At 34.7% G+C, this 22,724-nt stretch overlaps 1 protein-coding gene across 2 annotated transcripts in view; it reads left to right on the top strand.

The window, feature by feature from the left end:
- The window catches only part of LOC132695544 (lachesin), a 145,573-nt gene that overhangs the window by 88,199 nt on the left and 34,650 nt on the right, over positions 1–22,724 (top strand). For both annotated transcript variants that reach the window (XM_060659851.1, XM_060659850.1), the window contains exons 3-5: positions 7,188–7,395; positions 19,337–19,495; positions 19,560–19,688. In XM_060659851.1, coding sequence (XP_060515834.1) covers positions 7,188–7,395; positions 19,337–19,495; positions 19,560–19,688 — 496 coding nt within the window. The remainder of the gene's footprint in view (positions 1–7,187; positions 7,396–19,336; positions 19,496–19,559; positions 19,689–22,724) is intronic.

Here is a 22,724-nt window from a genome sequence, read left to right as displayed (position 1 = left end):
TATAGTTGTTAATATCTTCACATTTCCTAACCCAAGATTCGTTTTTTGCCTTGTTAATCTGCACTCTTAGTTTCCTCTTTATGTATTTATATTCTTCAAGATCTTGTTCATTTTTTGAAGATATTTTTGTTTTTTTCCTTGAATCATTGTCTCTATCTCCTCATTCCACCAATGTTTTTTGTTGGTGCTGTTCTTTTTTATTCCTATTGCCTCTTGTGTAGCTTCTGTTAGACTCGTTATTATGTTCTCGTAGATTTCGTCAAACGTGTGTCCATCAGGACTGAGCATAAAGAAATACTGTGCTCTCATCCCTAAAACTGTCAAAGTTGTATTTTGGTGTAACAATTGTCTCCGCGGATGTCACGTTATTGTTTTGAACTCTCTGAAGTTTTCTAGTTTTTCGAAAATGAAGGCTAATCTTGGCTTTCACTAAGTAGTGATCTGATCCGCAGGTGCTCCCTCTTAGGACTCTCACATTGTTAATTTGCAAATTTGTTTTCTGTCGACTAATCACGTAGTTCTGGTGTTCCGGTGTTCCGAGGCCTTGTTTAGGCTTTTTGGTATATTTATGTTTTTCCAAGTATTAGAGAACCAGTCTAATGCCTCAACCCCCAACCTGGACGACCAGGTCAGTTTTTGTCTCACGGTGAGTATTTTATTTCCCAACTACCCTCTGGCTTGCTTCCCCTAATTCCAATAGGGACGCACCCGATGGAGGTAACTGACAAATCCCCACTTGGGCCCAACTGGTTAATTTGTCCACTAAATAGCTAAATCCATCATAAATAACCGTTTAATTTATATTTACAAACAAAACACTTTTCAAACCGCAAAATCACCAACAGAAAACGATCAAATCGGGCGTCCAAATTGAAAATCCCAAAGCGTCTGCTATTTCATCTGATACGTCAACTAACTCTACCCACTCATCAACCACACAGTACGGCCTGACGTTATATTACCTTGAAAGGAAGCAGTTTTTCGCTACCATGGACTTTACATTTTTTTTAAATTTAAGAACGGCCAGCTGCTAGTAATAGTAGGGGGGTACAAAAGCCTAAACATTTAAATTCTCAATAATTAAACATGCATTTTATAAGAACTTAGCAGCTATCTTTAACTTAATTGTCAGTTACTACTCTTTTTATAAACTCACCGTAAAAGCCATTTTCAAGTATCTTCGTAATAACGCTTTCCATTTGAGTATTAACTATTAACAATCGAGCCGTTTTCTATCTGCATAGTATATACATAATGCATAGTTACAGTACAAGCGTGTTACATTGGTGTTATTCAGTTAACGCTAATGTTACCAGAAGCGAATATTCGTCTTTGATACCGTACAACTCCCTTTGACAATTGAATTACGGCAAAACAAACCGACTTAAACCCCATCGTGGGGAATGCAGTAGCGGGGAAATATCTAGAGTAAGCGGGTTAATTCAATAAGTCTGGCGCATCAGCATAGATATTTTTCGCGGCAAAAATCCAGTCTTGCAAATACGTTTCGGGTCAGACTGGCAAAGGCCCGCTGGCTGTCGCGTCTAGGAACGCAGAGGGAAATTTACTACCTTGTTTACCACTTATCCACGTTTACACACTCAGCCGGGGTGCAAAGGTTCCAGGACCCCGCTTTAGTAATAAAGGGGTGGGCATTTTTCGCCGCTGGTCGGAGTTATTACCGCGTAAAATCCTTAAGGAATCTAAATCATATTACGGGCTATAAAACTTGTAATACCGCCGCCAGATATGTTGTTAAAGTACAATGTTAACAATGCTCACTATCTCGATTAAATTCGTTAAAAGATATTTAATCAAATATTTTAATTTACTGCCTTTTTAGGTAATACAATAATCACACGAAATCTATAGTATCATTTTTTCAAAACATAAATTTAATTTAAATGTTTCGCCTAAAATGGCATTATCGGACCTATGAAAATGTCAAAGACAGACCTCAAACCTTATTATCCATATAGACAGCACACACCACACCACGTGAGCAACAGCTATTCAAGAAACTTATAGGTTAACGATTTACTGTCAAATACAACTCTTAAGAAAGGGAAAATGAACAAAAATCACTTACAGATACCAAAAAAAAAATCAGGGTCATCGATTTAAATATGTCGAAATTATCATGGTGTCGATAGAGAGAGCGAAGTGATAAATAAACAAAAAGCTTATAAGGTTTGGGGTATCCAACCCACAATTTTTTTGAATTATAAAAATAAAATGAGAGTGGAGCAGTGGCTTGTGGGCTTCTCGGCGTTCTTCTGATGATTCTCTGATAGTAAACTTAACTTTGTTACTGTTAGAACTCAGTATTGTTATCTTTTAAGATACAGCACGATATACACAGATCCAAAAATAGAGGCGGTAATATACAAGAAATATCATTACTTTTTATTTTCATTTACTTTACTTCACTTTTTTAAAATGCTGCAACAGTTATTTTAACCGTTTAAATTAAATGGGAGATATTCATAAAAATTCTCACCCCTAAAACTTTCAACTTACGGCCGAGCACTGAGCACGAGTTGTCAATTGTGATTTATGACTTTTTATGATCTAAAACGTTTCCTAAAACACAAAAATGGTAAAATGGCTTAAATGCTGACTGGAACCACCTTTATAACCTCCATATGCTATCGTCAAAAAAGCGTTCTTCAGTTGTTCATATCACGCAAATGTTTTTTTGTAGAAACCGTTGTTAATCCGCCGTTGGCGAAAATGACGAACAGTTGATCCACTAGAGACGAAAAAGCATTTAGGCAGCGGACAAAGTTGTTATTTAGTCAGCATGAGCTTATCGTAATATAGATTCATTTTTCCCGTAAATATGCATTAAAATATATGTATATTATTTTATTGGCCACAGCAAGTCGTATTAGAGACCTTTTTCGTGTTTCGCATTGAAGATATTGTTTTAATAATAATTTTCCGCCATCGATATCGAGTGTTTCGAAGCACCAACTTGACTAATTAATCTCGACCATAATTCCAAGTTCACCACTGACCGGACACGATTATTTCCAGGAACATTCATTTCGAATTTGTATACTCAGAAAAATACGAATAGGAAAATTTATAACATAATTCAATAAATATTTGTGCAGCAGAAAATAACTAAATATCTCAATGAACACTGGCAGTTTCATGGATACGGGACTTGGCCGAGAATTTTTGGCGTAATCGCATAATACATATTCATACGCATTCAACAGGTTTTACCCATTAATCTAAACTGTTCGCCAAAACATAATTCGTATTTGGGGAGAATAATTGTTTGGATGTACACAATTTTGTAATTACAACGTGTAATTATTTTCGAATTAATTTGATGATTTATCTATTAACGCAATCGCCTACGCAAATTTGTTTATTTACTTTTATTATTGTAAAACGGCGAATAAATGCGACGCGAGATGCGTTGGAGCTGGTGTATCATTTAAACTTTTAAATCTAAAACTGACGTAATCTTAATGGACAGCAACAAAACTGTACAGAGCTGCGAAAAAGGAACTTAAAAGTAGAGAAAAAAAAACGGTGTAAATCCTTTAACATATTACCCCTAATTCGTCTTCGTAAATCAGAAAGTACAAATTAAACGTCTTTATGATGGCTTCTTTAGATTATACTCGCCTGAGTGATAGCTTTCGAGAAAAACGGCAAATCCCCTGCGGATAAACGCTCATCAACAATAAAAACATTTAAAGTTTGTGATGAACCAAGTTCGGGGTGAATGGTTTTTACCACATCCGTACGGGGTTGTCTGTCGCTCTCGATTTTCTGCAAAACCTTCCTTGTAGTTTTTACATTTACTCCTGTAAGACGGAATGCCTCGACTATCGGCCGGCACCCTATATCGATTTCGGCTTTAAAACTTTCCTATATAAAAGCCACTAATATGTGCGAACCAATTTCCCATCGAATTAGGGAAATTACGTAACCGCAGAATACGTGCAACAGTCTAGACCAATTTGAATTTTCAAACGGAAAATTCGATCACGGAAATCACATTTCCACTTAGGGTTTTATTTAGTTTATCGGGGAGCTTTCTCTAAAATATATAATACTCGTTGATTTGAAAAAACATAATTTATGAAACAGTTTTGCTACAAAATGAGAATCTAATACCGATTTAACATACATTGTTATATATATATATATATATATATATATATATATATATATATATATATATATATATATATATATATATATATATATATACAATATATATGAAAACATTTATTTCTTTCGAACTACAAAAGATATGAAAATTGTACAATTATGGTATCCATTCAATTTGAGCACCGTGCGTTACACGACAAATGTCAAAATGGTGGCTCATTTCTGGCCACATACGAATCGGCTGATCTTTGGTTATGAAATTGACTGCTTCATTAATTCCATGTCGTAGAACTTCAAGGATGTCAGGCATAGGAGATAAAAATCGCAAGGAGTGAGATCTAGAGACCTGGGAGGCCACCGTCAATAACAATAGACTCTAGTTTTGGCAATTGTAGAACACAAAAAGACGACTTCGCCTGTGGTTTCGCCATTTCACTACAGATTACAAACCTACAAATAAGACCAGAAGGCACACCAGCCCCAATGCGGCCATGTTTGGAACTGTTACCGTAGTAATAATAGATTGTACACTTTTCTCTATTCATTAACATCAGAATCATGTTTATAACTTTGTGGTTTGGGAGAAATAAATGTTTGCAATCTGCTCTTTCTTTTTGAATAACCCTGTATTTTGTTTGACCAGGTTTTCCAATACTATTTGTATTTGAGCGAAACGATGCCACAAAAGTATACCTGCACCACCAAAATAGGCAATGAATAATTTGTATAAACAGAAATGTAATATATTATTATTAAAGAAATTCATAGATTCTTAGCTACTTTAACCAGGAAAAGTTTCACCCTCTCTTCTATTTATTTCGAAAATTGGCTTTTCTAAAAGAGAGGAAAAAGTGCTATTCGGTTTAAATATGTTTGACCAGGCGTTCCACTAGATTCGTAGTACCAACTTTTTGATGTTTTCTGTTATGCGAATGATAAGATCAGAGCGAAACTTTTCTATAAAAGTATACCTGCGACAACAAAACGACACATATCTGAAAAAAAAGGCAATAAATAAACATGTTTGTATAAAAGATATGAGTTATTGATGTCAAAAATATACTGATAGTAATATAAATCTAAAATCTGCCCAAGCTTGGCGTGGTGTAAAATGAATAAAATACCCGAGTGGCTTTAGAATGGCAGGGCAAAGAGCGCAAAAGAGATAAAGAAATTTGAGACAAGAAATGTGGAAATTATTCATAGGCTTTACTCCAGTGAAGGTACGGGATTCGAAAGTATCATCACAAGTCCGTATATTTTTCTGAGTTATCATTTGTCAAAAGAATTTCTCTTTTACTTTGTACGACGGTCATCGCCAATATAGGGGTAGTGACTTACCAATCGTCCCCGATCCCTTGGAATTTTTATTGCCTAATTATTTGGGGAGGAGTTATATCTATAGCATTTAAGCTGATATTATCTGCCCGGAGTCTTTGTTACAGGCAATAGTTCTTTACGGCAATGAAGCAAATTTTTAAATTATTATTTACAACACTGGGTTTCGAATTAAAATGTGAATTTGACCTCTTAATAACGTCGTTTGATCGATCTGGAAAACTTCAACAGTGCTTATACAGTCTACGTCCCCAGTCTCTCCACAGTGGAGGCCAAGACCAGACGTTGTAATGCTGCACCGGGTGTCTGTAATGTGGTTTCCCAATTGCGGATGCGGCCTCAAGCCGTATTTCCTTGGTGGCTTACTCAAAATTTTAATTAATTATTATTCTACGTGCGTTATTGTATATAAATTATAACGGACATAAACGACCCAGTTATTTCGATTAGTTCTGGCATCCGGTTTGTGTTTGGGCAATTATCAAATATTATCAAATTCAATTATTCTCTTGTCAAGTCTCCTATGGTAAGAACGCAGTATAATACAAATAACCCACGTTATGATATCACGTGAAATTTTCTCATTTATTAAAAAATCTTTCAAATAATTTCAAATTCCGAATAAAAACATTTCATTACATTTTAAACTTCGAAAGTTAGTTTTTCAATTTTCAACTTTTTCTTATTTAAAATCATGATTATTGATTCAAATGACGCAGTGTTCTGTAATGGACATACACCTCTCGTTAAAAATCGACGCCCTGTACATAATTCTAGAATGCTGTTAAAGTTCACGCGTCTATAGAAAACATTTTCGAACGTTGCTTTGTTGCCCGCTTAGTATAATGGAAAAACTTACCCAATTGCGATTTAAACTCGCATGTATTATCAACCGACAAAGTATTAAGAAAAGTGTCAAAAGGAAAACCAGACAGCGAAGTCCCGATATTTAAACTCGGCTTTTGGCTCTCAAGAACCCATTATAACATTTTTGAGTTGACACTTATTTAATCTTTTAACCACAACATTTTTCGTGGCGAATATACGCTTTCTTTCCTTTGCTTTGACTCAAGTTCAGAAACGCACCTGGTAAAGCCCATAGCAACATAGAGAATATTTGTTTGAAGGCAAAACTAACTGTATTTCTGTTTGAGCATTTAGTGTTTCTCCGGTACAATGTTTATAATTGCACTGCTGCTGCAATCGGTAATGGGTCTTGAAAAACGAGCACGGGAGTACGAAATATTTGATGAAACTACCGCTAGACTAAATATATGTCGAAATCTATCTTGGTTATAAAATAATTCCCGAAAATAAAATGGGCACATACTTATTTAATATAATATCATTTCCTAGAATTCCTCATTCCCGCACTTTCAGACACTCTAACAAAGTCAAGACGTAGGAACGGAAAACAAAAGTATTTAAACGATCAGGTTTCAAAAATGTATAAAAATGTATAGAAGGAGCATGAAAATAGCTTGGCCTCTATGCGACCATTATTAACTATTGCTCCACTTTACAAACTGTACTCTGTCTATCTATAGATAGTCGTAAAGGCCATCTTTGTCAAGTTGATCAGCTGATCTCCGCTATGTGTTCAAATTCTAAATTGTTATTAATATCGGTCTTTAACTACAAGTGACTTTCTCGTATTAGATATAAACTTGGGTACATGCAAATGCTTTAAATTGTTTGAAATTTGTTTCCAGGTGGCCTGGATGCATTACGAACAATCCGCGATTCTTGCAGTTCACAACCACGTGATCACACGGAACCCGCGGATCAGCGTCACCCACGATCACCATCGTACTTGGTTCCTGCACATCAGCAACGTACAAGAAGAAGATAAAGGGCGTTACATGTGCCAAATAAACACCGTAACCGCTAAAACTCAATACGGATATCTTCACGTAGTAGGTGAGGGTCGCTTAATCAAGAAACAATACCCACTTCTAAGCACAAAGTGAGCGATTTAATTGATATTGGGAGAGATGAAAAATGAGTGGCAACTTAGTAGCGGGGAGGCGGTAATTAATGTGACGAGTAAAACCGCCATTATAACTGAACAATTCTCACAAATTATAACTTACAAACGTAAATTTCTTAATTAACAACTGTGACCTCATAAGTTATTGTTCATCTGTTACTGCAGATCTTCCTCGCACAAAAAGAGGAAAGTTGCAGCTTTCTTAGTAATTAATTACAATACTTTTGACAATGCACGCCCGGAGGTTAGAAAATCGTTTCCCCTCTCACGTCTCGTGTCTCCACCGAAACTATTTCGCTTACACGGCAACTTGTCATAGCCAGGTTTCATTTTTTTTAGCTATATAATTGCGCGTTGTGTTGATAAATTTAAAATAAAAAAAAAATGTCCCCTCAAATATGAATAGAAAAACCCGCCATCTCGCCCACCAGGTGGAACTGGAGTTTTAAAATCGAGTCTAATCATTTCGCTGGGAAGTCAAATTAAACTTCAAAGGAAAACGTGGAAAATGTTTGCATACATAATGCAGAAAATGGGAATAAGTTTCTCGTATGGGCAAGTTTCGTTTCATTAAAAAACCCAATAGGAGGGCGCAAGGATCGCATTACCTGGCGAACGCAAAAAGCAGCTTAAAGTTAATCCATACGATTTACATACTAATATCGGTATCATTTGAATTTGATGAATAATAATATCTTTAGGAGGAATTAAAATTAATATACAAATCATATGAAAGCATGAGGAATTATACCGTGTTAAGAATGTTATGGCAATTAGCACTTTCATTTATATGTTAATTCGTATGCGTACATTAAACTTTCATTATGACGATGACATCAATATAGCTCGTTCCTTTTTAAAATAGGGCAAATCTTAAATCTTCGACTAGACGAAGGATATTGATTTTCACGTATTTATACGGATGTGGCATAAATTTGGATTTTATGAAGCTTTGCATCTACAAACATAAAATATAAAATTAAGATTGTTTTCCTAAAACCCAACCTTATCGAAAAGTTTTATTAAAGTATTTTTATTCGGTCGACAATTAAAGTTGCCTATCTTGTTCACGGATATACGAAGATGGTCAGGAGAGAGAGGGGAGAGGGGGGAGATTTCCTTTTTAGTGCAAAATATGAATCGCAAATATATTCCAGGAAAAGCTAAATACATTAGGTAGGCATTTCGCTTGATTCTCTCTCTCTCTCTCGCTCTCTCTCTCTCTAGCTCTCTCTCTCTCTCTAGCTCTCTCTCTAGCTCTCTCTCTAGCTCTAGCTCTCTCTCTAGCTCTAGCTCTCTCTCTACCTCTCTCCCTCTGCCTCTCTCTCTCTAGCTCTCTTTCTCTCTAGCTCTAGCTCTCTCTCTTTCCCTCTCTAGCTCTTTCTCTTTCTCTAACTCTTTCTCCCTCTCTAGCTCTCTCTCTCCCTCTCTAGCTCTTCCTCTTTCTCTCTAGCTCTCTCTCCCTCTCTAGCTCTCTCTCTCTCTCTTTCTCTCTAGCTCTCTCTCCCTCTCTAGCTCTCTCTCTCTCTCTAGCTCTCTCTTTCTCTCTCTAACTCTCTCTCTAGCTCTCCCTCTCTCTCTCTCTCTCTCTAGCTCTCTCTCTCCCTCTCTCTCTCTAGCTCTCTCTCTCTCCCTCTCCCTCTCTCCCTCTCTCTCTCTAGCTCTCGCTCTCTCTAGATCTCTCTCTCTAGCTCTCGCTCTCTCTAGCTCTCTCTCTCTCTCTATCTCTCTCTATCTTTCTCTAGCTTTACTTCTAAAATCTCCTCTAAAATCTCCTTTAAAGATCAACCTCTAAATGGTTCTCTAAAATCTCTCTCTCCAACAGCGCAACTATTAAAAGCTCCACCTATCTCGAAAAGCTCCGCTAAAGGTTAATTCAACCCAATAGCTCGAAATTTCGGATATTTGCTTGGTGTCAGCAATTCTCTAAGCAAGCAAAACCTAAAAATACCCAACAACAATTGTGGGCTTCAGTCGAAACTCTGAAAACTCTAGCTGTAAAAGTCCGTCAAAAAGCTGCACCTCTAAAAGCTCCTCGCCGTTGAACGCTGAAAATAGAGTGTTTGTCTCATAGATTTTGTAGTATTGGAAAATAAACATTGTAATTAAAAAAAAATGTAGACGAAATGGCGAGCCTTCTGTGAATTTAATTAAATTTGCTTGGAATCTGCAACTTTTCTGCTATATTTCGGGGTCGCTAGCGGGTGGCATACCAGACGGCTAATCTAAGACGTGCGACGCGTTGGTTAAGGGATCTCTTTCTCGTTTAATTTAACAAGTTAAGGCACACATGTTCCCGCTACCGGCAAACCCGTATTCGATCGTTATTTCATCGCCGACCAACACTGCACCCCACCCACAAATTCCGAAAATCAAAACGTCATTGAAATTGACGCTCCAACCAACAAAACGGTTGTTTTATCTTTTTCTCCGACTATAGTAATTTCGGCGTAGCAATCATAATTTTCAACCGGGAAGACTTTATCGGAGGCATCTCGTAGCACGTGCCTTCGAACAAATCGGCCATTCTCTCCAGGGAAACTCGTCGATTGTCCATCGAACGGCGAACTCAATAAGATACTCGAAAACGGCATTATATTCGGACGTTCTTCCCAAATCTCGTCCGTTCAAAACCAGCTTATGTATTTAAATTTTTGAGAACATTCTATTTTTCTTTTTACTGGCGATGAAATTTGATTTCGCCCCGGTCCCTTGTTATTAACATTCCTGCTATTTTATGTCTCTTATCGGGTTTATTTGGGATCGTATTTTTTGCAAAACGTTCCGCCGGAACTGGAATCGGAATTGGATGTATACAACGTTTTCATTCCGACCATAGATAAAGATACCACCACGCGTACGCCTGGCCAATTGTCTACGTTTTCCGATGAAAAACAAGGCCTAGCCTCTTCTGACCTATTTGGGCTGCTGGCTTTACCCTGACAATAAATAGGCAAAGATTATTTAGATGAAATTTTTAAGCCGTAGTATTGTCCCTTTCGCCTTGGCTAAATGCTAAAAATTAAGAAGGGTTAAAATTTGCTAAAAGAGAGTTTAAAAAGTACCCTGAACAGTTTAAATATTTTTTGAGTAAGTTGAAGAAGAGTTTTGACGAAAATTGAGTCTTACGAAAACCCAGATAGTGAAAAAGGCCACAAATTTTCGAGATGCGGTAAGTGCAGAAGATAAACTTAGGGTAACTCTAAGATTTCTTGCCTCGGTTACTTATAATTAGGTTTTATGGTACATGTATAAATGGACTTTTTTTCCCAGAAAACTTGACTATTAATTAAAATTAATTAATTAAACTAAAAGTATAAAATATATTAACTCCTGTGAGTTAGTACATGGTTTTTGAACCACATTATATGTTATGGGGCAAGCTTTGTTGTCTCCATCCTTTTAAATTCCCCATCGCTGATATAGTTGCACTCTAGAAGTTTCAAAAGTTCTTTTTTTTTCTAGACCTAATAGTCCGATCGAGATGCAATATTGCAAATTTAGATTTTTTTAAGGAAAATATATTTAATTAATATAGAATGCTAAACAGGAAAACTCAGAAATAAAAAAATTAAAATATTGATATAAACTTTGGAAATCAAAAATTATTTTGATTTTTCTTTTCATATGATTGAATTACATGAAGTTTAAATTTCAATTTCAATTATTCGCAAAGGGTCCTGGCAGATTTAAAATAAGTAAAACTGTTTATTGATAAGAAATAACAAAAATGACTCAAATCGTTAGGTTTTGTACCATCAGTGAGCGGGCGATCGAAATTAACGATTTAATTTTACCAAATGAAATTACGTACTAAATAAAGCTTTCCTACATATTTTAAATGTCAAATATTGCGGTCTCTTGGAGTTGAGGTGATTTCTTGAACTATTAATATCAGCAATAAATGACAACAAAGACAACAATCATTTAGATCTCAAAACAACGGTGATTTGGTACTGGCAGGCTAATTAATATTAATTTAGGAGTTCGGGTTGGAGAAATAACATGTCTGAAGATGACGGCACTCAGACCAAAATGTCGTCTGAGAAGTTGACATCGGTCAAATAAAAAATAATGCACAATAGCCACAGTCAAATGCAACGAAACGATCGAGCCAGTGACCGTAGGTAGTGGTATTATCGAAACCATACTAGGGCACAAAGGGCTGACAATTACTAGATTTAAGGGAATTTCAGCCATCCCACAGATTTCAATTATAATCCAAAACCTCAATTCCATTGAATGTAATTGACCAGGTAATGGCTTTACCGAAAGCTTCACCTTACAACCATGAAAGCCCAAAATAGCAATTCCGCTTGCCTTGTTTGCAAACGTTCCTTCTAAATCATTATTGTGTTTAACTATTACTACAACTTTGTTCATTCTTCACTTCAAATTGCTATTTGTTTTGGTACGGATAACGTCTTCCGGTTTAATATGAAACTTTTTCGCGGAATAAATTATGTACGCCAGAAGTTTCGTCTACCAAAAACAATAGTTAATTACTAAATTCGCAATATCATGTGGAACAAAAACACCGGCCGGTTAAATCAAGTTTAAATATTTTGTTAAATAAAACAACAAAAAAAATCCTTTGCTCGATATTAAGAATACTACCCAATTTTTTAAAATTAATTGCAGAATTATTTAAAAATTTACGTGATTGCTTTTTTTCAAAACGCATAATAAAATAGAACACAAAATTTATAATAAATGTGGTTTTTGTTTTATTGGTCATTGCTTTAGGTAAGGTAGAATTACCGTTAGCCATAGTTTTATAAAGTAATGAAAAAGGAAGTTGTCCCTAAAATTTAATTTGATAGAAAATTCAGGATGCAAATAAAGATCTCAACTTTGGCTCAAACCTCTTTATTTATTCAACGTATTTGTTCTCGCTGCTTGTACTTTATTTACAACGCCATTGTTCGCCCCACATCGGGCTTTTATGACGTTCTAAGTAACTCGTTTGCATAATTCATTATTTATTTACTTCTATAAATATCAGTTCGCTTCCAATTCGGGGGCAATAATTCATTCAATCCCGGGAAATTTCTGTAGATGCCTTTTTTAGGCGACAATGAAAGTTTCTGTACAATTTGTGCCAGCTTCTTGCATTTCCCTTTGGTGCAAAAATTAAATGGATTTAAAAGGTTCTCCAGGAAATTGATATTTTAGGGTATAAATATAATGCTTTCATGAAGATTAAATTTTATGTGGTCGGCTATTATTAAACGCTAGACAATTTTATCCGCTTTACAAAGGAAAATGTTTTATTAAAAAAATCAATATAAATTTTAAATTATCGGAAAACTTTTGCGATTTTTATTATTGAGTCTGGCCATATATCAGATTTAGTCTATTAATTATATTATTATATTACATTCATTTTCAAGGTTATACTACTTTTTTTCGAATACCCCATTTTGAAATATGGAGTTATTCGGAAATTAATTAAATTAAGTTGTTATATATTTTTTTAACATAACTTCCACGTTACGTTAAAAGGGGGCGGGAAAATAGGGCGAAACGCGGATACTTGCAAAAATGGGATTGGGACGGATCCTGTAATTAAAACGGGGGTGTTCTCTAATAAAATATTAATGAATAGGTTGCAGTATAATTGAGTGACTGGACTAGATGTCGGCTAGCAAGAGTTTAAACCCAAATTAAACTGTTATTACATTAAGGGAATTCTCCGGTTTAATTATCTTACATTATCTTGGTTGCCACTCCATGCTTTATCTTTCCCGAGGGACATTGTTTACTATTCGATACAGCTCGTTATTCTTCTCTTCTTATTTTTGCATTTTCAAAATGAAATACTTTATACGCAACATTTTTGCTCAATTAAATCCTATTGATTGCGATTTGCAAAGCAATTAACGCTGAGGAAAGTAACGTGTCAAATCGCTCCAAATTCAAACTCAATCCTGGGGGTGGTTGGACCGAAAACAAGACCGCCGGGGGGGGGGGGGGGGGTGGTTATCTGACGGTAAGAAGATGAACTTTGACCCTCCGCCTGAGGCCGTGCATTATTATTCGTTGCAGCACCCCTAGCGTTCGGTTGCTGCAAACTTTTTTAACTACCAGAATTCATTAAGAATTTCGCTTCTGATAAAAGTAAGATGTTTCTACGTTTCATTTCACTAGATGCGCCTACGTCCGACACATAATAAGTAGGGTATTAACACACAAAAACGAAACTCCAACATTAACTCTCGACTTCTTTTGGCGGTTGTTCATTTTGCATGACGTAGGAACCTTTTCAACCGGAATACTAAACTAATCGAGGTAGAGGAAATAAGACATCAACTAAAAAGATAAGATTCCCATCAGTTTTCTGTGAGGGGAAAAATCCGTTAATGAATTTAGAAACAAGAAAAGCGTGTTATGTATCTAACGGCCCAGTTAGCCAGACTCAACTTCGTATGCCCACGTCGAAATCTTTTTAAACTATACTAAAAACTAGTTTTATTGAGTTTACAGGCGAGCAGCAACATTTCCAGACCGTACGGTATTTGATAATAAAGTTAAAAGTTCTATAAACTTTCGTTTTACAAAATCCGCTTACGTGTTTTTAATGTATGTAGAGTCCCATGTATATTCGTTGCCCAAAAATCTACGTGTTTGTTTGCGAAAGAGATTCATTGCCCGAAATTCGATTGGAAAGTCCAGTTTTGCACCTAGCACATTAATATTACCTATTCGCAATCCTAGTTCGATGTTATTCACGCTTAACGCCGATGAACTTCAACGCGTCCACCTATTATTAAAGTACACATATAGGGTGACACAAAAAAGTGGGAACACTATAACTTTTAAACGGCTTGAGATAGCGATCTAAAATTTGGAAGGGTTAATATAGGCTGAATGTCCATTTTTTTTACACGATGTAGTCAATGGTTGCACTTCCGGTTTGAGCGGAAACGACAGTAACTTTCGAATTTTAAATGGCACAACCTAAATTTTGTTGCATTTTTGGATGCAGGAGATCATTCTACGCATGATAGGACGCTTTTTCTCTTTTTTTGTTAATTTAAATTTTTATTTCATTTTTGAACCTTGTGACCTTCATAAATACTATTTCCGGGTCACCTGACCATGAGAAAAATTGTAAATGAAAGTTTTCATTACTTGTCTAATTACAAATAGCATTTAAAATCATGAACTATTAATTTTCTAGTATAACTTAGTTTTTTCAACTAGCACCTAGTGGGAACAAAAACTCTTTAAAACCGGTACTTTTTTTTGCAACATTTTGCCGCCAAAATTTTCAAAATCCGTTAAATAATAAACTCGACGGAAAGAAAAAAACAATAAGTGAACACCCTTTTATAAAAACAAAAAAAAAAAAGATTTTATCAAACACCACCCACCACAGAATTAAAAAAAAAACAAATGGTACTTTTATAAAATGATGCTTTGAATTGGGAATTGAGAATCTGGTTTCAAGCGGACGGTGATCTCCCTTGCTCATAATATAGAAAAATTCCCTTAAAATAATGAACATTTAGAGTGGTTATCCAATAGCATTAATAATTCCTGACAGGTTTCGCGGGGTAAAACCCAACGGAGCGAGTAAGCAACACGATATCTTCAGCAGTCTAAAATAGAATGTTAAATAAAATACAATTAGTAAGTGCAACGGGAATGTTGATTTTCGGAAGACGGAGGATGAATTAATCAGAGGGCTAAAGCGGTGGCAGCCTAGATTCGTAGATAGAACACATCCCCCGGCTTGGGAAAATTGTGACCGTTCTTTGCTTTTGGATGCAGAAGACGTTGTTTCGAAATCTGTTTTATAATGATGCGCGTTTCTCATCGTATTCAAATGTTGCGCGTCAATCTTGGGAGCAATTAACAAGAAGTCACGCGGTGAATGATTAAGACATAACTAGAAGTACAATAGGAATTTCGTCTATCCCACAAAAGCCAGCTCAGAGGGTGTTGTAATGAACATCGTTGACCCTCGCGTCCAAGAAATACGGTTGTAATCAAGAGGGCCCTTTAGGGTTTGGATATTTGGCTTAATAATCGAACGTACCTACGTGGGTTTTATTTTAACAATGTTTTTGATTTTAGTATTTTAGTTTTGCCTAATTAACTAGACTACAAGACCAAAGGCTACTTCAGAAACGTGTAGAGTAATAAAAACTCATAATAATAATGATAATAATAATAATATTAATACTAATAATAATAAATTCTACTGAGTACAGAACGCTTTAGTTTAATAGTACATTTAGTTTAAATTTGGGACAAATAAAATAATAACATTTGTGATAGAATTCATTAACAATTAATTAAGCTTGAGTTGCGAAACTCGTGTGCTACCTTAAGTATTATATATTTTACAAATAATCTAGACAAAATAAAATATATTAGCTTACAAAAATAAATTGACAAAATTAAGGGAAGGGGAACCAAAATATTGGATTGCATTAATTGAAGTTGCTTTTAGGCATAGTTTTAACCTTAGTCAATGACTGTGGGACAATTTTCCAGTAACCAGTTAGCTAATTCATAGCCGAACCCTTTAGAAGTTATAATATTCCTCATTTCAGCAGGAATTATGTTATATAATTCATTTCCAACATATAGAAATGTTCGTTTGCAAATTCTTTTGTTATGTTTTCTTCCGTTTTTTCTCTTGTAAAGTGATCTGAGAGAAACTGTCGGTCAAGTTGAAACATAACTTTCAGGACTCGTTTCTGAGTAACCTCTAATGGTTTGCGATTACTTTTATATGCACCGCCCCAGTCGATAATGCTGTATACCGTCGTGACAGTGACAGTGCAAAGTATAAGGAAAGATTTTTTTTATCGAAACCATTTGTCTCGTTTGCTTAAAAATTTTGATCTGATTTTTTTAACTAGTGTTTGAATATGAATACCCTATTTCAGGTGGCTGTCCAATAGTATGCCAAGATATTTGACACTCTTTTTTATTTTATTTATATTTGCCACAATTCTGATCCCTGTATCAGGTAAACCTTAATATTGTTACTTGGTAATGATAAGGTGTTATTAGTTCCATTAGTATTCTTCGTAAATCATTTACGTACATATTGAATAAAATGGGACCCAAGACTGTTCCCTGAGGCATTCCACAGTTAACAGTTTGTTTTTAATTATAACTGACTGTTTTCTGTTTTAGAGGTAGCCCTTTAATAGATCTAGCACAAATAACTTATATGATTTACTGAATCAAAAAGTTATAAAAACTGCAGCACAGGAACGTCGTCTATCCAGACAGCTATATTTGCTTCCAGATAATAATGCCATTGCATCAACTGTACCTTTGTTTTGTGTAAAACCGAACTGATTGTTAAAAATAAGCTGTTTAAGCGAAAGGTATTTTATCAATCTTATATTTATAACTTTCTCGAATATTTTACTTACATTTGATAGAATACTAATGGGACGATAATTAACCGCCAGCATTCTATCACCTGCCTTTTTTATTGGACTAACAATAGCCTTTTTAAAGTGTTGGAGACACTTACCTGTAGAAATTATCATATTTATTAGTACGATAGCGGTTGGCATATTTCTTTGGCAATCTCTTTTAAAATCTCATCATCAAGACAATCTTCTCCAAGTGTAGTTTCATACTTCAGTTCGCTAATAATTTTTTCAATCTCACCAATATCCGTTTCTTTACTAAACATCGAGTCTCTGATATTATTATGATTTTGTGAAATGTCTATGGTTGTGGTTCGGATTTTATTCGCTAACTTTTGTCCCATAGTAGAGAAATAGTCATTAAAAAAATTGGCTATGTCGTATGGATCAGATAATATTCTTTCTAAGCCTTGAATCTTATTAATCTCATCAGAGTTATTTTTACTTATATGAGACAAATACTGATTTACAGTTTCCCACATCTCTTTGGGGTTATGTTTGTTTTGGTGTATTATATTTTTGTAAAAGTTATTTTTTAGTTTTGTCGTATGATTTATTTATTTATTCTTTAAATTTGCTAAATTTTCCTGTATTACCAGTTCTGATATAGTCTTTACACAAATTATCCATTTTTTTTTCTTTCTGGTTTTATTTCTAATTATTATTTTAGTCGTTAGAGCGACCTGATGAGGGTTGGTCTTACAAAATACTGATTTTGGCACATCTACTTTCTTATAGTTATAGTTATATAGTTTTAGTCTAAAGTTATGCCACTTTCATTGCTTGACGTTGATGTGATTGCAAATTTCTTTTTATCCGAGGGCAGGTGCCAGGGTTTAGATCAATTTATGGGTTTTGCCTATTGTTACCATTGAAAATAGTAGGCCCGTAAAAAAGAACATTTTTTTTTATTAAATCTTATACAGAAATTGAATTATATAAAATCGTAATATTCTCGTCATCCGGTGGAACTGTCAACTCCTCTTGACTAGCAAATAAAAAGTAACTTAAATTTTGAAAATAAAAAATATGCCAAACCTTGGAAAAATGTTTAATGTGATTCGATATATAGGCAGTTTACAATTTACAATGTATCATATAGGGTTATCAATATTTTCCCGCCGTAACTACAGAAAATTGATCTCAGGGTGTCACAATCGTCAGTTATTAAAAAAAAAATGTTTTCATAAATATTATTACATTTATGGAAACTCCTGAGGATTTTTGTTCGTGGTCGTATTTTCAATTGTTTTTGATTTATTGGCACTTGAAAAGTTTTATTTTGGTGCTTCAAACACCTATGCATACTAAACCATTCAACGTAGAGCAATATAACCTTTACATTCCTCTTTTAGTTTTTCACATAATTTACCAATAAAATCTTAACATTAAAACGTTGTAATTTTCCTAAAACGTATAACAAAACAACTGAAATTTTCGTAATCACAGTGTTTCGCACCATAATTGCATGAGTTCTTCTCCTAGTATAGAGAACTTTACTAAAAAGAATATATCATAATTGTCGGCAAATTTCAGCAATTACATGTAGCTTTGAATTATTAATAGGGATCCGATGATTATATGAAAAAATTAGCTTAAGTGACTTTGAAATATTACAAAGTATATGAAAACAGATTACCTGTTTTCATTTTGATAAAGCGGGGCACATTTGAAATATAGAAAGGACAAAACCGTGGTCAAGCTCCATTAAAGTCCCATTTTTAGAGTCGATAATTCTTTTTTAAAAATAACTTTTTGTTTATCTTTTCTTCGAATTACATTCATTTTCCTTTTTTCTGTTATAATGAGTGCATATGTGGCCGATAATGGCATCAAAGCCCATTTTTTAGTATCGGATTTACAATGGGGATGCAAAATAATTTGAACTAGACCGATTTTTTGATTTTACCAATTTACTCATTTCTGCAATAGTCTATAGACAGTAGCATATTTTATGTTTTATTTCGCACATTTTTCGACCTACGTTTTCAATGGTTTTTAGAAATCCCTATCTCCATATCTTTAAAACGTTGGAGTATAAATATGTTCTAGAGCTGGCTGGACAAAAAAATATTTTGGGATAATATTGAAAGAGGATCAAGGGTCTCTTTGGGTTTACCCATACAGAAAAGTGGAGGCGATATCTACAAGGTCCCATAAATGAACGTATTGCGTAAGGAGAAATTGCCGTTATAAACCAATGGCAGTTAGCGTCGAATTTATCTGCGCTACGTGTCTTTGTCGACAAATTTCAAACGCAGAAAAGAAGTTTATTATGGGCCTTTTGAAACGTTGAGAAATCGTCAAAGATGCTTGGAATTTACATTTATAGGTGAACATTTTTCTTTCCCGTTTCTGGGGTGCGCCTGACATACGTACGTCTCACACCGCGTAAAAATTACCAAGCCAGTAATCAAATTAAAGCCCTGAAAGGGTTTTTGTTTCAACTGTCGACATTTTTTTACAGTCCCGCCGAACATAGACGACTCGCAAAGTAGCAGTGATGTCATTGTTAGAGAAGGTGCGAATGAAACGTTGACATGTAAAGCCACAGGATTTCCCACCCCGACGGTAATGTGGAAACGCTACGACAATTCTATGATTAGCATCAATAAAACCCTGCAAGGTAACGTAGAGTTATATCGTTATCGTTATATTATGGTTTATGTTAAACTATGTGTTATTTTTAGTTGCAGAATTTGATGGCGAAAAATTGGAACTGACCAAGATTTCGCGGCTCGATATGGGGGCGTATTTATGTATAGCAAAAAATGGGGTTCCTCCGACTGTGAGCAAGCAGATTAAAGTCAGCGTAGACTGTGAGTATATTATAAAAGAGTCATTGGCACAGATAGTATTTGCCCCATTTGAAAACTTATTGCCCCTCCTATACGTATCTTTATGTGCGTTTCATATTCCCAGACCTACAATCTGAATTCGAATAAATTCCTCGTAACGCCCTTTAAAACTTAACGGGCTTCGGAGAAAAGTAAAGTAACTTCTTTATTGGAGATCGGAACACTCCGATAAAAAACCTAATCAAATCCCAGCTTAGGTACGCCGATAGTGATCGCGATCCGGTTTTCGATGTATTTCCTATTTTAATTAATATTCAACGACTCCTTTACTGTAAAATATGTCCGGATCGATTGGGTAAAGTCTGTTCATAGATATAAGAAAGTGACTAACTGATACGAATTAAGGAAAGACCCGAGCAAGCTGTAAGAATGAAACATGGCCGAACAGGTCCTTACTTTGCTTAGAATTTAATTGTTTGGGGTTTTGTTAGGAAAGATACTAAACAATATTTATTTATTTATGTATGTATTTATTTTTAAATCTAAAATAAAATTACAAATTATTTTTATTACCTACTCAAATTACTTAAAATTATTCACATAATATATCAGTATCACTATCGCTATCATCGCCTGTTCTAATTATTATGTGTTCTATATTATTTGCAATATGGGTATACGATTGTTTTGCTTTTTCTATATGTTTAACAGAATTTGCCCAACTTTGTGGAGGGATGTTAAAAACTTCGGTTTCTATAGGTTTGAGGACGTTGGAGTTAACACGGGGAAAAACATTGTTACGACGAATGGCAGATTTCAGTTGATGCCAAACATGTTCATTGGGATTAAATATACAGTGGTAATGTGGAAGCCTTAAAACTGTATGCCCTAGATTTTTTGCATAATTATCACAGACGTATACCTTTTGTAGATTCAAGCTTTTTAGAACCTCAAATAATTGCTTTTTGGCATAATTTTCGTGAAAAAAAAAGTCGTTATTATACATGTAGTTTCGGATTGCTGCTTTTGTGTCACATGAGGAAGGGGTTTTAGTCAACTGTCTGCTGTGATACCTTGCATTGTCCATTACAATTACGCTATTAGGAGGAATGTTTGGAACTAGTTTCTTTTTAAACCAACTTTCAAATAAATCAGCGGTGGTGTCTTCATGGTAATCCAGAGAAGAATCTTTAATATTTTTCGCAGATAGAGAAAGTCCATTTGGAATCCAACCATGTTTAGAGTCAGCATGCAAAATAGTTATTCTTTTACCTCATTTTGATGGCGCATTTGTTTTACACTTATCAATTGAGTCAACCTAACCCTTTTCCGGGGTATCATAAGTGTCGAACCAGGTTTCATCCAAGTAAATAATTGGCCTTTGTTGTTCTCTGTAAATCCAATTTTTTTTCTAGATATTCCAATCGCCATTTCCGAATTCTAAAAGATTACATTAAAACTTGCCTTTTGTCAATTTTTTAAAATCTAAAACCCATGTGTTGAATACACGTCCATAAGGTTATGCCACATTTAACACCGGTTTCATCTTTTTCAAGCCTCCTAATTAAGATATCTAATGTAGGCACGCTTTGTTCCTCGTATAACTTGTAAATTTTACGCCGTATTATATCTCGATCACTTTCATCTACACTCGAGAAAATGTCAGCATCGCTACTTTGTTTCCTCGCTGAAATAGGATTATTCACAATTTTCCATACAGTTGCTTGCTTGCTGGCACCACGTTCAATGAGAGTCAAATAAACATTGTTTATAACTTCCTTAGTCTCAATAGAATAGTGTTTTGTACATTTGGGCGGGAGCATCTCCTCACGCTGTATTACACACGAAATAAGAATGATTACTAATAAACTTAAACTAAGTAGTACACCAAACCAAAGAATATTAAACACAGGTAGGTATAAAATTATTTTCTATTACGGACCACAATTTTACCTGAATTTAAATATCGAAACTTTAGGTAATAATCTTGTCGCATTTTATGTTAATGACCACCCTTGGATAATCAATTGGTCACTTTCTTATATCTATGAACAGACCATATCCTTTTTTTCCGGTATTCGCTCAAGTTCGCCTTAAAGAGAAACTTACTTAAATCCGTCACGAAATTCGACATTCTTTATCAACAACAAAACCGCAAAACTCGAGCCAAACTTCAATTTCGAGATTCGTTTTCGAAACGCCACTGTCTTGGATAATGCCATTTTGCATACGGCTGTTATATATAAAGCAATTTGCATTTTTAACCCCCCTCTAACGTCTTTGCAGTGATACACGGGGTAAGACGAATGGTTTAGACGGTTCGAGTTGAAATTTTCGATTTTCTTTTTCGTTTGCTTCTTTAAAAAGACAAAACCCTAGCAAGATTAATTAAAGTATTTACTAAGTATTACTTCTTCCACTATTAGTGTTGTTGCAAATACAATTCAGCTTGACACTGCGTATAAAACAGTTCACATCCTTAACTAAATATTTTCTGTTTCACGACTTGTATGTGACCTATGAAAAAAGTTTCTCTTCTAGTTGTCGTTTATAATTAAATTTAACCCCACACTTGCCACCATTACCTCTAAAATTGTGCACATGCTTAGTTACTGATGAATTACCAAATATGTTCATGAATTGTTTATACTTTTCAAGACAAAAAATATATAAGAATGATGTTTTCAAAATTGTTTCTGCTTGTGTAGAGTATTTTTCATGTTGTTCCAAATATAATTAGTAATATATATAATAATATAGTTAATTATTAGTCATAATATTTGCAAAATTATCCAAATATTTTCTTGTACTTCTCATGCTTTTCTCGAGGTAAAGAAATATGACATAAGAATAATATTTTGACAGTTATTTTTGTTTGTGTTGCATGTTTTTCATGTTGTCCTAGATATAATTAAGTTTACATTCTTAACAAAATATTGTCTTTAATGTTTCACGTTTTTTTCCATGAGAAGTGACCTAAGAAAAAAAATTTCAATTTTGTTTTTATTCGTTGCTCATAATTAACGATAACCCCACACCTGCCACCATTAGCTCTAA

The sequence above is a fragment of the Cylas formicarius genome, unplaced genomic scaffold (genome assembly GCF_029955315.1).
Source record: "Cylas formicarius isolate icCylForm1 unplaced genomic scaffold, icCylForm1.1 PGA_scaffold_12__32_contigs__length_19106922, whole genome shotgun sequence".
In the NCBI taxonomy this organism is placed as follows: Eukaryota; Metazoa; Arthropoda; class Insecta; order Coleoptera; family Brentidae; genus Cylas; species Cylas formicarius.
Note: the sequence above shows the minus strand (reverse complement) of the source record. Positions and strands in the feature narration are given on the sequence as shown.